General features: G+C 45.4%; 1 protein-coding gene across 2 annotated transcripts in view; it reads left to right on the top strand.

Annotated features, from left to right (window-relative positions):
- Nucleotides 1–14272, top strand: part of stk11ip (serine/threonine kinase 11 interacting protein) — a 63005-nt gene that overhangs the window by 30818 nt on the left and 17915 nt on the right. For both annotated transcript variants that reach the window (XM_060050729.1, XM_060050728.1), the window contains exons 15-18: nt 2026–2258; nt 2493–2600; nt 3607–3787; nt 8828–8961. In XM_060050729.1, the coding sequence (XP_059906712.1) occupies nt 2026–2258; nt 2493–2600; nt 3607–3787; nt 8828–8961 (656 nt within the window). The remainder of the gene's footprint in view (nt 1–2025; nt 2259–2492; nt 2601–3606; nt 3788–8827; nt 8962–14272) is intronic.

Below are 14272 nucleotides of genomic sequence, written 5' to 3'. Positions count from 1 at the left end.
GCCCGTGCAGTCATCCACCCATGCTCCTTGCGACGAGACGGGCTGCAACGTTCTAAAACTGGGCAGTTCACACTGGCTGCAACGCGCTGCAACGGGCTGCGACGGTAGGTGGTTTCCCTAGCAACTGTGAACGCTATGGCACGGCTGAGAGCCGCAACAGCATAATTTGCGTAGGTTAGATTTGCGATTAGTTAGGTTTGCGATTAGTTTTATTTTGCTTGAGAGTAGGCTAGAGTTACTGTGTTTGGTCATTCTCCACTACATCTGCATTGGAGTTAATAGCTGGAGCTTACAGTTAGTTAGATTACCCGTTGTTGGATACTTTCCGTTAGTTGAATTTAAGTTTGATCGGTCTTTGTTTACCATCGGCTCAACTACTACTTGGAGATGGATAACTTAATTATAAACAGGCCTAATTATGTTGGTGAGAGTGAAATGGTCGCAGTTTTAAAATAATACAAAATAATAAGGTTTCCAGTCCGTTGTACCGTAGACCCACAGAGAAATTCTCTGCCGTAGTAGAAAAATCATAAATTCTTCCTGAAAACAAGAAAGGCAGCCAGATCAACTTGTGACCCTACTATCCATGTAGAGTTAAGACCATGAATTGGTTGCGTTTCCAAAAAAAAGACGCCTTTACATCCAGTTAAAGGCGTCAATGTGACTTGCGTCATATTGATTTCCGAAGTCGCTGCTTTGCTTACAGAGACGATCCAGTAAAAGGGGACACCACGTCAGGCGACCGAAATGATAGAATGAGCACAAAACAGTTTTTTTAGCTATTTTCAAGCAGTGGAGGGAAACACATCATTAGGTCTTGAATAACTGGATGTAAAGGCGTCTTCTTTTTTGGAAACGCAACCAATTTATCGTCATAACTCTACATGGATATTAGGGTCACAAGTTGATCTGGCTGCCTTTCGTGTTTTCAGGAAGAATTTAGGATTTTTGGCTGAGAATTTCTCTGTGGGTCTACGGTACAACGGAATGAAATCCGACCTTATTAATATTTCCCCCCACGATGGTATGAGTTCGAATCCCGTAATGTATCATATTTGAAGTGTTCGTTTTTCATTTATTTCGGCTTAAAACGGTTCTACGTGACAAGTTTCTTCCAATTAGGCCTACACTCCAAATAAGAATGAGATGGGAATGTTTTTGACATTTTATTGAAAAACAAATCAAAGAGGCATTCGCAAGGACAGCTACGTGTCTGGTCCCGATTTCCAACAGCTGGCGTAGCCACGACAACAAGCGACGCACTCGGCTAATGGTCACCAGTTAACACGGTCACGAGTTGAACTAAAACACCACACCAAGGGCCACCGCAATGTCGCAACATGCTTTCTTCTTGCTGTCCCTGTTGCTATACCCCTTACTGCCAACGTCGTAAAGGACAGGTTGCTCCAGCAAGCGAATTCAATTCTCCTCCCTCTCCTCGGACCAGAAGTCTGCCATCTTCGGATATTTGTATGCTGGATAGGACAGTACGGTACCGGGACGGAGTAAGGCCGTGACGTACAAGTTGTTCTGTGCTGTGATTGGCTGAAGAGAAATAGTCAAATCGCCGCGTTCTAAAACTGGACCTTGCAATTTGACATGTTCAATCTCTGGCGACTCCTTGCAACTCCTTGCGACTCCTTGCAACGACCCGTTCACACCGCCCCTGTGACGTTTCTCGCAGGGGCAAGTCGTTGCCCCTGCAACGTTGCAAGTCGTTGCAAGGTGAATCTTTGGTATGAACTGGGCTTTATACTTCCGGATCACGGCCCCCGGGAGATGTCTCGAGCATGCGCAGAACGCAAAATCCAAATCCATGCGATCCGACCCGATACATGCACACTTAATTCGACTAATAATCTAGGTGTCTTAATTCGTTCATGAGTAACTCGATTCAATTATAGTTTGACTAAGGTGTATACATGCATCTTAATAATCCAATCATAGTTGGACTAACCCAATAATTAGATTTTCTTGAGGGTCATGTAAACGCACTGACTCTAGTGCTCATTATCTCTCTCCCAGTGGACCTGTGTCCCCCGCTGCTGGTGGGAGTGCTGTCCAGCGGTGATGAGCAGCAGGAGGAAGAGGAGGAGGAGGAGAGCAGTAGGAGCAGGAGCCAGGGGAAGGAGGTGTTCCTGAGGGTGAAGCAGTCCCTCATGGTGGAGGTCGAGGTGCAGCGGGGCATGGAAATCCGTCGGCTCGACCTGGACTCCCTGAGCAGAGTGGAGGTCACACAGAACTCCTGGAGGAGGGAGGTGAGGAGGAGGAGGAGGAGGAGGAGAGGGAAGTGAAAGGTCACACAGTACTCCTGGAGGAGGGAGGTGAGGAGGAGGAGAGGGGGTGAAAGGTCACACAGTACTCCTGGAGGAGGGAGGTGAGGAGGAGGAGAGGGGGGTGAAAGATCACACAGAACTCATGGAGGAGGAGGAGAGGGGGGTGATTCAAGTGGGTGTATAATCTATCTGTCTCTCTCTCCCTCTCACTCTCAGGGTCAGGTAGAGTCTCTTCCTGGTGTGATTCTTCACTTCAGTGTGATCGGCCGAGAGAGGAGGCGGAGCTACGTCCTATTGGACGACAACCCACAGCACGCTCTACAGGTTGGCACACACGCAGATGCACACTACATTGATGTGTACAATAGGCGTGGGAAAAATAATCGATTCTTCGATGCATCGCGATTCTCTCTAGAGCGATTCCGTCTCGATGCAGATTAATCAATAATTTGTTCGACTGCTGCAACATTCTGTTTGCCACAGAGGGATAATTTTAGTTAAATTTATCTTCAGTGTGTATTGGCCAATCTGATTTATCTTGACACGATTGCGAATCAGCCTACGCATAGCATGCACTCAAACGCACAGCCAGACACAAGAGCTCCTTCTAATTCAAGAGGAGCTTTTTCTTTAATGACATAGAAAAGTAAGATTAGGAAGAAAAGAAAACTGAAACCAATTTTTTACATACTTCCATATTGTGTTGTAATGCAAGCTGCATTGTTAATAGAAAGTCATATTTGTGACAAAAGCTTCTTCTCCAATAAAATATTAGATAAGTTAATTCATCTGTTGATGTCTTTAATGATCATCACAAAAGTAGGTAGTGATTAGCAAACTCTGAGTAGCAAACTCAGATGTATGTATATATTTTTGAAAATCACGCATGGAAATGTACGTAAAAAAAATGGTTGCATCGAGATGCTTCGATAATCGTTTTAGAATCGAATCGTTGACCTCATAATCGGAATCGAATCGTGAGTTGCCAAGAGATTCCCACCCCTAGTGTGCAATCAAACACATACACACACGTACACACGTCAAATGCTCCTTAAAAACACACTCGTAATTCATTTCATCTGCACAGAGAGTCTGGACCTACTCAATTGACAAACGTTAACTCACTTGAAGGCGAGATCTGCCTTTGGATCTGAAAACTATTGGATCTGCCCAGTGCCACTGTGGATCTGGATGGAGAAAACCCACTAACATACTGCAGACCCAGACGTAGTACTGAAGGGAAATTCAAATTGAGCGGGTGGGCGGAGCCAGGCTATCGTACAGCGACAGGCCCACTCAAACGTTGTCACTTCCTGTCCCCAATCCTCAGATGCTGTCTGACATGCTGTGCGGCGTGGCGGAGCTGAACCGTCAGCGTGATGTGGTCATGGCGGTGGGCCGTCCGAGCGGCGCCCGGCGGCTGCAGTGTCTCCGCTGCTGTTCAGAGTTCACACTGCAGGGGGCCGTGGCCGGGGCCCTGAGGGAGAGGCCAGATGAGGAGGAGGGCAGTGGTGAGACACCCAGTTACTGCACTTTAACACATCCCCTGTGTGTGTGTGTGTGTGTGTGTGTGTGTGTGTGTGTGTGTGTGTGTGTGTGTGTGTGTGTGTGTGTGTGTGTGTGTGTGTGTGTGTGTGTGTGTGTGTGTGTGTGTGTGTGTGTGTGTCTCGGCTGGAGTGAGTGTGTGTGTGTCCAGGCTGGTGTGTTTGTGTGTGTGTGTGTGTGTGTGTGTGTGTATGTGTCCAGGCTTTTGTGTGGGTCTGTGTTTGTCCAGGCTTTTGTGTGTGTGTGTGTGTGTGTGTGTGTGTGTGTGTGTGTGTGTGTGTGTGTGTGTGTGTGTGTGTGTGTGTGTGTGTGTGTGTGTGTGTGTGTGTGTGTGTGTTTGCCCAGGCTTGTTTGTGTCTGTTTGTCAAGGCTTGTGTGTGTGTACGTTCTGGGCGAGGGGGTGGTAACAGTTTCCTTCGCAGGGTCATTTGGTCCGCCTTGACCTCCAGTCAGTGCATGCATAACAGAGATTTGCATTAACATTACAATTAAAATCAAGATACAATCACTGACCATCAGCAGAAACGCCATTAAAACCATCAAACCATAAACATCCCTATGAGCCGCCAGCCTTCTGGTTAGCCTGCCTCCAAACCCCACCGTTCCCAGACCCTCATCCCCAGGTGGGCGGGTGGTAATCGCCAGAGGTGGGGGTAAGTCACTCATGTGCAAGTCACAAGCAAGTCTCAAGTCATAACCTTCAAGTCTCAAGCAAGTCCCAGGTCACTGCGGTGAGAATCAAGCAAGTCACAAGTCAAGTCATTGCTCAGGTCAAGCAAGTCACAAGTCAAGTCATACAAAAATCTGATGATCTAACCCAGTTTCCACATTTAAAAATCGGTAAAGAGAGTGGTTCATAAGTGGAGTTTTATTTCAACATTAACAAAAACAATGTCTTAACATTAACAATAACTTAAACTATTCAAAACATTCCAAAACCATTATGTGAATAGTTAGAAAATGTTTTTATGATCATTACCTCCAACCTATGAACAGAATCAAATAGAACCTCTAGGTGGCTGTGTACGAGAACAGTTCAAGTCAATCACTCAATCTCCCTACATGTTGTAGAATATTATTTGCAACACATGGCATCAGACATGAAAAAAAAAAGAATATTTCAAAAGTAATATCACATACACATACTGTAGGAAGGGGAAATAGTAATGCACAAGCCTGAAAGCTGGTAGCAATCTTGCTGCCTCGCAACATACATCGACTTACAATGCATTGCATTTGCAAAAAAATATATTTGACAGTACTTTGTCACTGAGTCGTGAATGATGGGGTCACATTATCACCCCACCATGGCTGAACACACGTTCAACAGGTGCACTTGATGCAGGGACTGCCATAACTCTTACCTCCACCTTGAACAAAGAGGGGAGGGTGCGCCTGTTCATGGCCCAAAACTGAAGGCAGCTCTGTCTATCACAAATGTCCAGGTAGTGGTTCAACTGAATTTGGGGACTGGAACTTGAACCCTCTTAATTTTTTTGCGGTATGCTGAGAACAGCCCAGTCTGATGCTCTGGCTCTGACGGTGTAATTTTACTTGAAAATTACTTGAAATCCTTATCATAACCCACTTACAGCCACTGAGTTAGAAGTAGCCTACTGACATAAAAATTAAACAAGTCAATCATCTGTGGAACGGGCAGGGCTCGAAAAACTCCAGCCAATGATTTTCAGAACCACCGAGTGGCATTGGACACTAAGTATGTCAATCAAACGGTCGTACTGCACTCCCGCTCCCCGCGAGTGACCCCTTCGTGCACGTGCACGTACTCAAAGCTCGTGACCCAGAGCAAGCTTCTGTTTGTTGTTATCCTGCAGTAGCTACTGGAGCTAGCTAACTAGCTAATCCACATTTGGACCTAGCACTAGAAGACAACCCTAAACTCCAACCTAGCTAGCCTGGCTCACTTTCACGCATCTGTGTTCGCGCTCGTGCGTGATTGCGCGTCCATGTACTTGGAATGGGTGGAGTCAGCGTTGAAGGAGAGGGGGTAGGACCATTTGAGTTTTGTATTTTCAAAATCTGCTGGGTTATCGCAAATCCCATATCCAACCTTTAATCTAACTTTAAAAAAGTAATTTTGAGTCATCTGTCTCAAGTCTAAGTCAGGTCTCAAGTCATGAAGACCAAGTCAAAGTCCAGTCGAGTCTCAAGTCTCAAGTCCTCAAATTTTCGACTCGAGTCTGACTCGAGTCAAGTCATGTGCCTGCTCTTACACGACCGAGCAGACTTTCTGTCTGGCTGCGTCTCCGGCTCTCTAATCAGCCCACCTCTCCAGACCATATCCAGCTCTCCCGGGCGGTGTGCCTCGGAGTCAGGCCTGAATGCCGGACCTGCTGCGGCATGCTCTGGAGCCCCTGCTGGGCCCCCAGGGGGGCGGCGAGAGACCCGGGTCTGAGCAGCAAGCTTGTGTGCGGGTCTTTACGACTGCTCACTGCTCGACATCTCATTGTCTCATTGTACGACTTTGTATTTACATTTACATTTTACATTTAGGGCATTTGGCAGACACTTTCATCCAAAGCGACTTACAACAAGTACATTTTTCAGAAGAAGGTGAAGCAATAATATATTGCTGTCGGTAGAGTAAGAATGTTCATAGAACCAAGTGATAAGCACTTACGCTAGGTTAACCCATTCCCCGTATACAACAAAGATAGCTAGGATAAGATCCTACACAACTATAACTATAACTAGTACCAAATACAACAAGTGCGTAAATTAAGTGCCAGGACGTACAACATACAATAAGTAAGCGGGTTGGGAGGGTGTGTCTATTTGGCATATTTGCATTGACCATTTCATTTTAGCAGACGCTTTTCTCTAATAAGACTCAGAGTTGATGTTTTCTCATTAAGTCCGAGGTAGGCGTTTTGGGGCATCTTGTCCCAGGATGCCTTCAGGTAAGACTGCAGAGATTCTGAACCTTGGTGCGGGGAACAAAGCAGCCTATCAGGATGTGGCTCCATCTTGTGTGGACACGTCCTCTCAGTGAAACATACCACATACCACATGCCTATTCTGTTGGACCGCGATGTGCGAGGTCACTCCGAGGCCTTTTGTGGAACAACGTACTGAACGAGGCTCCTGGTAAGGTATCATTATACAAGCGCGATTTGAGCGTGTACACGCATCTGATGAGTCAGTCACGTAGCCCGCGGCAACATTCTTTAGTGTTGGAAGGCTACCAGCAGTGTGAGAGAAGGTGAGGCCGGTGAAGGGTTGTTGAAACATGAGCTTTAGATTAGCCGTGATAGAGATTATACCCAGGACACACTCGTACGTCTCTCTTCAAATCCCACCCCATGGACACATTTGGCACGTGCCGTTTTCACTTCATTTATCAAGAAGATTCAATCAATTGTCGTCTGAAATGTCAAGGAGTCAGGGAGTGAGTGTTGAGATAGAAAGCAAAAATGTGGTGTTTCGTTTCATTAAAATCAATCAAATCGTCAGAACCACATTCACTTCCCTCTGAAGGGATGTTCGGGGGGCAGGTTCTCACTGACCCCAGTCCAATCCTGAAGACTGGAATCCCACACACCTCATTTATCCTGTGAGAATTACATGAGAATAACCCATTTCAAGTGATACTTTAGGCTACCTTAGTAACCCTTTGAGCTGGATTTTCTTAAAACAGTTTTTCCCCTGTCAGGGATCATCAAGTTTTTGTTCCAAAATAATTGGTCTCTGGATTATCATGTTCCTACATGGGTGTTGCCAAGTTAAAAGATGGCCTCTGGCTAAAAATACAAAGAACACAGTGTTACACAACATCAATTCATTGCTGTTGTGTGGTTCAATTCTTGAGAACTGTAGCATCCCCACCGATGAATGGTCCAGACTTAAACAGATGGTTTTCTTGTTTTATTGAATTCCTTCCTTAGTCCATAAATTAACCACCGTAAGAGCTATAGGCAGAGCACAAATACAATGCATTAACTACCTAGCCAGTGTAATGTATTAACTTAACATAATATTTGGTACAATTACGTGGTAGATAAACGCAGTGAGAAATGTCTTATAGTACAAAATCATTTCAAGTTACATTAACACATGTTAACCGTATATTATTACATGAATACTGACCTTGTGCCTCTTTGGCGGGTGCTAAATCAATTCAATATTTAATCTTAACTATATCGCCAACCTTCTTTCCCTGTTTATGTTTCTGTTGCCTTCTGTTCTTTTCCCTCGTTCGCGCTAGGAACTCACTCTCCATACGGCACGTTATATCAAAATAAAAGTCCTTCCAACAAGGCAGAATATAAGTCAATATAAATTCACCAAAAAATTAAATAGTAATTATAGCTTGTGACTACTCAATATTGTATTCTTTAGAACAAATTGTGTATTCTTTAGAACAAATTTAGAAATTGGGTCCTTTACAAGAACTGTTGAGCAATTCATACATTTCCCATTGAATAACTACAGATAACAAAAGACTCAGATGAGAAATTGTTAAGCAATGCATGAGATATTTATTATAAGTTATTAAAGGCACCCAGTGCAACTTTCGAGGCTTAAAAATAAACATTCAATTTCTAGTCTTTTTTACACGTAGTAAGTTTCAATAACTCCATACCATTACATACCGACATTCAAGCAGCAAAGATGAGACGTCGTTGTGTGGTGAGAACTGATAGAAAATCGATAACAACAACAATGCCGCCATTTTCTTTATTTTTTGTAACCTACAATAAATAAAGCAGGCTTCCAGTCAATGGAAAAAAGGCTTCTCCCAACCGGCGATTGTTGTTGTTTACGATTTTCTATCAGTTCTCACCACACAACGACGTCTCATCTTTGCTCCTTGAATGTCGATATGTAATGGTATGGAGTTATTGAAACTTACTACGTGTAAAAAAGACTAGAAATTGAATGTTTATTTTTCATTGAATGTTTACATAAAGTTGCACTGGGTGCCTTTAAAGGGTATCTTTTGATGAAAGATATCAAATAGATCTTTGTTTTGTTTTTTTCAACAGAAAACAGCACGGTGTGTCCAGAGTGTGGCGGCGATCATGTGGTTGATCTGGCCGTCCAATCAGCTCCCTCCAGCAGCACACCAATGAAACACGCCAGAGACCGGGAGAGCCCTGCCCATGTCAACTCGTCTCTAGTAAGTCACAAACCTTCTAACCTTCTTCGTCATTCTAACAGTATTTAAAAGAGAAAGGTAACGGAAACGCTTTCCCTTCACTCGTCTGGGTTCCTTCGCTTGGGGGGGGGGGGGGTTCCTTGTCCTTTAGTGGGCTTCTGAATATCATATACACCCAAGGTGACCTTGGGTGTCTTGAAAGGCGCCTCTAAATAAAATGTATTATTATTATTATTATATAATGTCTAGGTGAGTCAATCTATGAAAAAAAAGGGCTTAACCCCAAAAAAATTGATACAAAAGATTTTTCAATGGATTCTAGTAGTATTTGGTGTGCTGAATAACATACTAAAAGTATACCAAAATATACCTCCCAGAAAGCCCTCATTTCCAAGATGGCGGCCGAAATGGCGGCGGGGAGCTTGAAATGGCTATATCTCAAATTGAAAAAATGTTACAAAGGAATTTTCAACTGATTCTGGTACTTCCGGACATGCTTATGAACATACTAAAAATCGAGGAAAATATACCTTCCGGAAAGGCTTCCTTTTCAAGATGGTGTCCAAAATGGTGGCCGGCCTAGCTTAAAATGGCTATATGTCTCAATAGAAAAAGATTATTCGAATGATTTTTCACTTGATTCTGGTACCTGCAAATATGCTTATGAACATACTAACAATCTAGGAAAATATACCTCCCAGAAAGGCTTCATTTTCATAATGGCGTCCAAAATGGCGGCTGGAAGCTTAGAATGGCTATATCTCAAATGGAAAATGTTACAGAAGAATGTTTCAACTGATTCTGGTACCTCTATACATTAAGAACGTGCGACAAATCTAGGTAAATATAACTACTAGAAAGGCATCATTTTCAAAATGACTTTCATTGGTTAAATGGTTAAAATTGGTTACTATTCAAACTAGAAAGGTGGTGTTGGTGTTGAACAACATAAATGCCACACTTATTGTGGTCTTAATTCATCATCATCTTCGGGCTCCTCTGGAAGAAACTTGTTATGTGGATTGTCACATTCCTTAAGTTGACATGGTCCACAGACAGTAGTACAAGGTAGTCCATATTTTCTGCAAGAGCAGCGGAGTGTCTTGCAGGCAGTGGTACAGTTACAATGAATGACCTTCAAGAGACTGTCTGGAGCAACATTCATTGTTGACATGAGTGGGACAAATCTATTGTCCTGCAGGCTCCACCCCCAGTTCAGGGCATCCATACCATCTTCTTTTCCCATCCAGACCATGACCTGGTAGAATGCTCTACGTCAGTGAAATTTGGTCGCAGATTCAGTTGGTGGCAAACGTTCAGGCGTTACAGTTGATGAAGCTGAGACAACCTTCTTGCTGAAAATGTTATATCGCATTGCCGCAAGGGAATCTGTGCACTTTCCACCAAAGAGGACAGCCATTACTTGGCACCCAAGGTCATCGATCACCTCTGTGGTCTGGTTTGGGACAATGAATGCATTGGCACAAGATCGAAGGACAGGATCCCCTTTTACAAGCTTCTGGAAAGCAGTCTTTTTGCCTACCCCGAAGATCCGAGAAGTTTGGTCACAGCCAGTGAGAGCATGGATGAACATCAACTGAGAACACACATCATGTCCAAGTACTTATTTTAAATGGTTTACGGCATACACTTGACTTGTCTGATCTGAAATAAACACCCTTACTATCTCTCTGTGCATAGTGAAGTAGTAAGACAAGGAGATCTGTATCTTCTCCAATCAGCATAGTGGTGTGAAGAAGAGATGATTCCACTGTGGCCCTTACGATGTCTACATCAGCATCTCCAATTGAATTGACCACAGTGCAACCCCTTTCTTTCAGTTCATCGCTTATCATTTGGATCAGCCTGTTTATTCAGATCTCTTGACAGGTACTCCTCCTTCTTACCTGAGAACTCTGTCTCAGCAGTGAAGTTGACAATGGAATGAATATTGTTTCCTCTTCTTTGATGTGTGCAGTCTTTAATGGATGGCCCATCCCCATAGCCATCGAACACAATGGTGGTAGCCGAGCCATAATGTTGGATGGTGAAGTCGGCATATGACTGCGCAATTTTACCGTAGCTTTGTCCGTGCTTCCATGGTATTCGGTGAAGGAGTGAACCTCCATCAAGAACATAATGATCTGTTTCTGGTACAGTATCTAGGATTGCATCACTTGCATGATCACAGATTGCGTGTGCAAGTTGTGGTTTATCAGCCTTGCGGAAGATGTTTCCAGCTTCAAAGAGGGCAGGAGGGAAAGGACTGAGTTTGTAACACATAACCTCCTCCAATGATAGCTCTCCAGTTTGGGAGACAATCAGGAAACGTTGAAAAAGAAGTGCAGAATCAATTGTTCGATCAGGAGCAACCTTGATAGACGATTTTTGTCCAAGGGTTATGGCTTTATCCTTTCTACTAAATGAGAATGTGAATGCAGGCTGTCCAATCATTTTGTGCATGATATTGCGTCCAACAGAGTCATAATCATGCACGTTAACTCCGTCCTCAGCAACAACACCTGTAACAACATTCCTTAAAGAAGAGTCTGGAGAGAAAGGTGACCATATAGCACGTTTTGAAGTAATCTTCTCCAGGTCAGCAGCATCCCTTTTCATCCTTGCCTCTGTTGAGTCCTTGTGCTGTTCTGATGTTGTGTATGTCTGGTTTGTGAACTCCTGCATTGCGGTGTTGTACTCTGATGTTATGCACTTTGACATGGTCCAAAGGGCTCTCTGATTGTCAGTCATTCTACTTTCATGCGTCATACCACTGGTAGTCTTCAATGACCTCATCAATGTCGTCTCGTTGACAAGATCTGAGCTGAGGCCTGCCCATGCTGCGACAGATAACATGAAAACCCATTTTGAATTTTCTGAACACATCTGGGTGGTTGATGTGAAGCTGACTCATCTCTTGGACATAAAAGTGTACAGATTTCAACTACTTGTAATGCCCAGCCGCAGCGAGAATCGGCATGCAGTCAGAAACAGCGCGTAGGTGCAAAAGCCAAGAACCTGTGCGATCTGCCGTTATCAGTGACCTAGCAACTTCTAACATGTTTTGGTAATTTAGCCACAACTGACTTGTCTTGGATCGAGCACACAGTTCCATCTTCCTTTTTCCCAGCTCTTCATTTATTCTAATGAGGATCTCTGATATAAACACTGTTTCTATTGGCATTTCACCCGTAACTAGTGAGGTATACATAGCTTCAGACTGTTCAACCATTGTTGCGAATCCATGACTTTCATCAATCATCTCTGACACCAGCATGCGGTTAAGACATTTGTCTACAAGAAGATGGCCACGGAATGCTCTCTGAACTGATTTGCCAGTCATCATATGGGCTACTGAATTCTCCCCATAGACTACTCCTAGAATGTCCTTAAAGTGCGTATTGGAAGTTAGATACTGCAGTGAAGAATCATATAGGAAAAAAAATCGAATACACGATTTTTTAGTTTTCATTAATAAATCTACACTCCAAGTGGCATCTTGAGCCGTTTTTGTGATACAATTTTACTTCCGCATCTCAAACGCTCGTTTTCGAGCGTGACGTAGGAATTGGTAGACGGACGTTCTAATCATCATAGACTACATAGGCAACATAACAACAATGGATAACAGTTTCGGACCACTTCCGTACAATTTCGAGCCAGCTAGCCGTGAGGGAGAACAGCAACCACCTAATAGGGGGATACACCATGGCAATAGGAGGGAGATAGAGTTGTGGTGTCAGGAGAATTATGGTGAACCAGGAGCGGCTGAACATCAACACGGCCACGGAGGAAGAGCTCATGACCCTGCCCGGGGTCAACCGCCCCGTGGCGCGGAGCATCGTGGAGTACCGGTTCTGCATCGGGGGCTTCAAGAAGGTGGAGGACCTAGCGCTGGTGAGTGGGATAGGCGCCACCAAACTGGAGATTATTAAAGTGGAGATCTGCGTGTTGAGTAGGACCAGTTCGTCGCAGCACTCCCCGTCCTCCCTGCCGAGAGACCCGGAGCATATGTCCTCCGGCAGCGGCATGAACATCAACACCGCCACCCCGCCGCAGCTCATGAGCATCCGCGGCATCACGGAGAAAATTGCCCGGAACATTGTCGCCTATAGGACCCAACACGGTCCGTTCAAGAGCATCGAGGACCTGGTTCGGGTCGATCACATAAACTGCTCCCTACTGGACAAGATCCGTTTCCAGGTGTTTGTGGAGCGCTAAAGAACTCCGTCCACCAATACCAACGGCGGGCTGACCTACACGGGTCGGTCCCATCCGAGCCCAACCTCGTTCAGCCTCCGGAGCGACGACCTCGACCTCCCGCCGGGAGGACCCACGCAGATTGTGTCCCTACGGCCCCGCGTGGCACCGGCCCCGGGCCCGCGGGACGGCCGGGCCGCGGTGCGCCTGGCCACCTGGGACCTTCAGCGCTGCTCCAGTGAAAAGGCCAACAACCCTGGCGTCAAAGAGGTCGTGTGTATGACCCTACTGGAGAACGAGTGAGTACAACTAACGTGAGGGTTTGCGCTGATGTTGTGTCTTCTTGGGACACGTTGTTTCCTGTGTGTAAACACGTTGGTGTCAGGGGATTTCATGTACGATAACTAAACCGGCTAGGCAACGCAAACTAACATTCTGAGCCAAACTGAACACAGAGCCCCAGACCTGCATGTCTACCCTGGGTCTGGACCCCCAGACCTGCATGTTGGTCTAGACCCCCCCAGGCCTGCATGTCTCCCCTGGATCTAGACCCCCCAAGACCATATGTCTCCAGCCCATCTCCAGTGAGTGCAGCCGTTTGACTTCCAGGCGTCCGGCCCAGCATCCTGTAAAGGTTGCGTGGAGGCGTGTGTGTTTGAACAGCACTAGCTTGCGATCAATCACAAGATCCCATGATGGTTGTGTTGAGAGAGGGAGACGTTCTACACGGACACGCCCACTCGTCTGCAGGCTGTCGGAGGAAGCCCAGATCCGTGCTGGCGGTGTGAGGCAGCGGGGTTATTACAGGTTATCAGCTCAGACTGGGTCCACTCATGACAATGCAAAACAAACACACGCAGAGGCAGCAGAGGAGCCGCGCAAATGAACGTGTATTTGGTGACAGAGGCGAAAAAAAAGTCCTTTCTCTTCACCTGTACAAAATGCACCCAGGCTCGAAAGCCTGCTCCATCCTTTCTCCGATCGGGGAAACTTTGAAATCGGAGATGGTCGGACAGGAGGTCGGAGTTGGAACAACCCCCACAGATACAAAACCTCATCTCGTCGATTAGAAAAACCCCAAAACCACAGCGGGGGGGAATACAAGACCGCTCACCGCGGTAACTGCTCACAA

This window comes from Gadus macrocephalus, chromosome 4 (assembly GCF_031168955.1).
Source record: "Gadus macrocephalus chromosome 4, ASM3116895v1".
Classification (NCBI taxonomy): Eukaryota; Metazoa; Chordata; class Actinopteri; order Gadiformes; family Gadidae; genus Gadus; species Gadus macrocephalus.
Note: the sequence above shows the minus strand (reverse complement) of the source record. Positions and strands in the feature narration are given on the sequence as shown.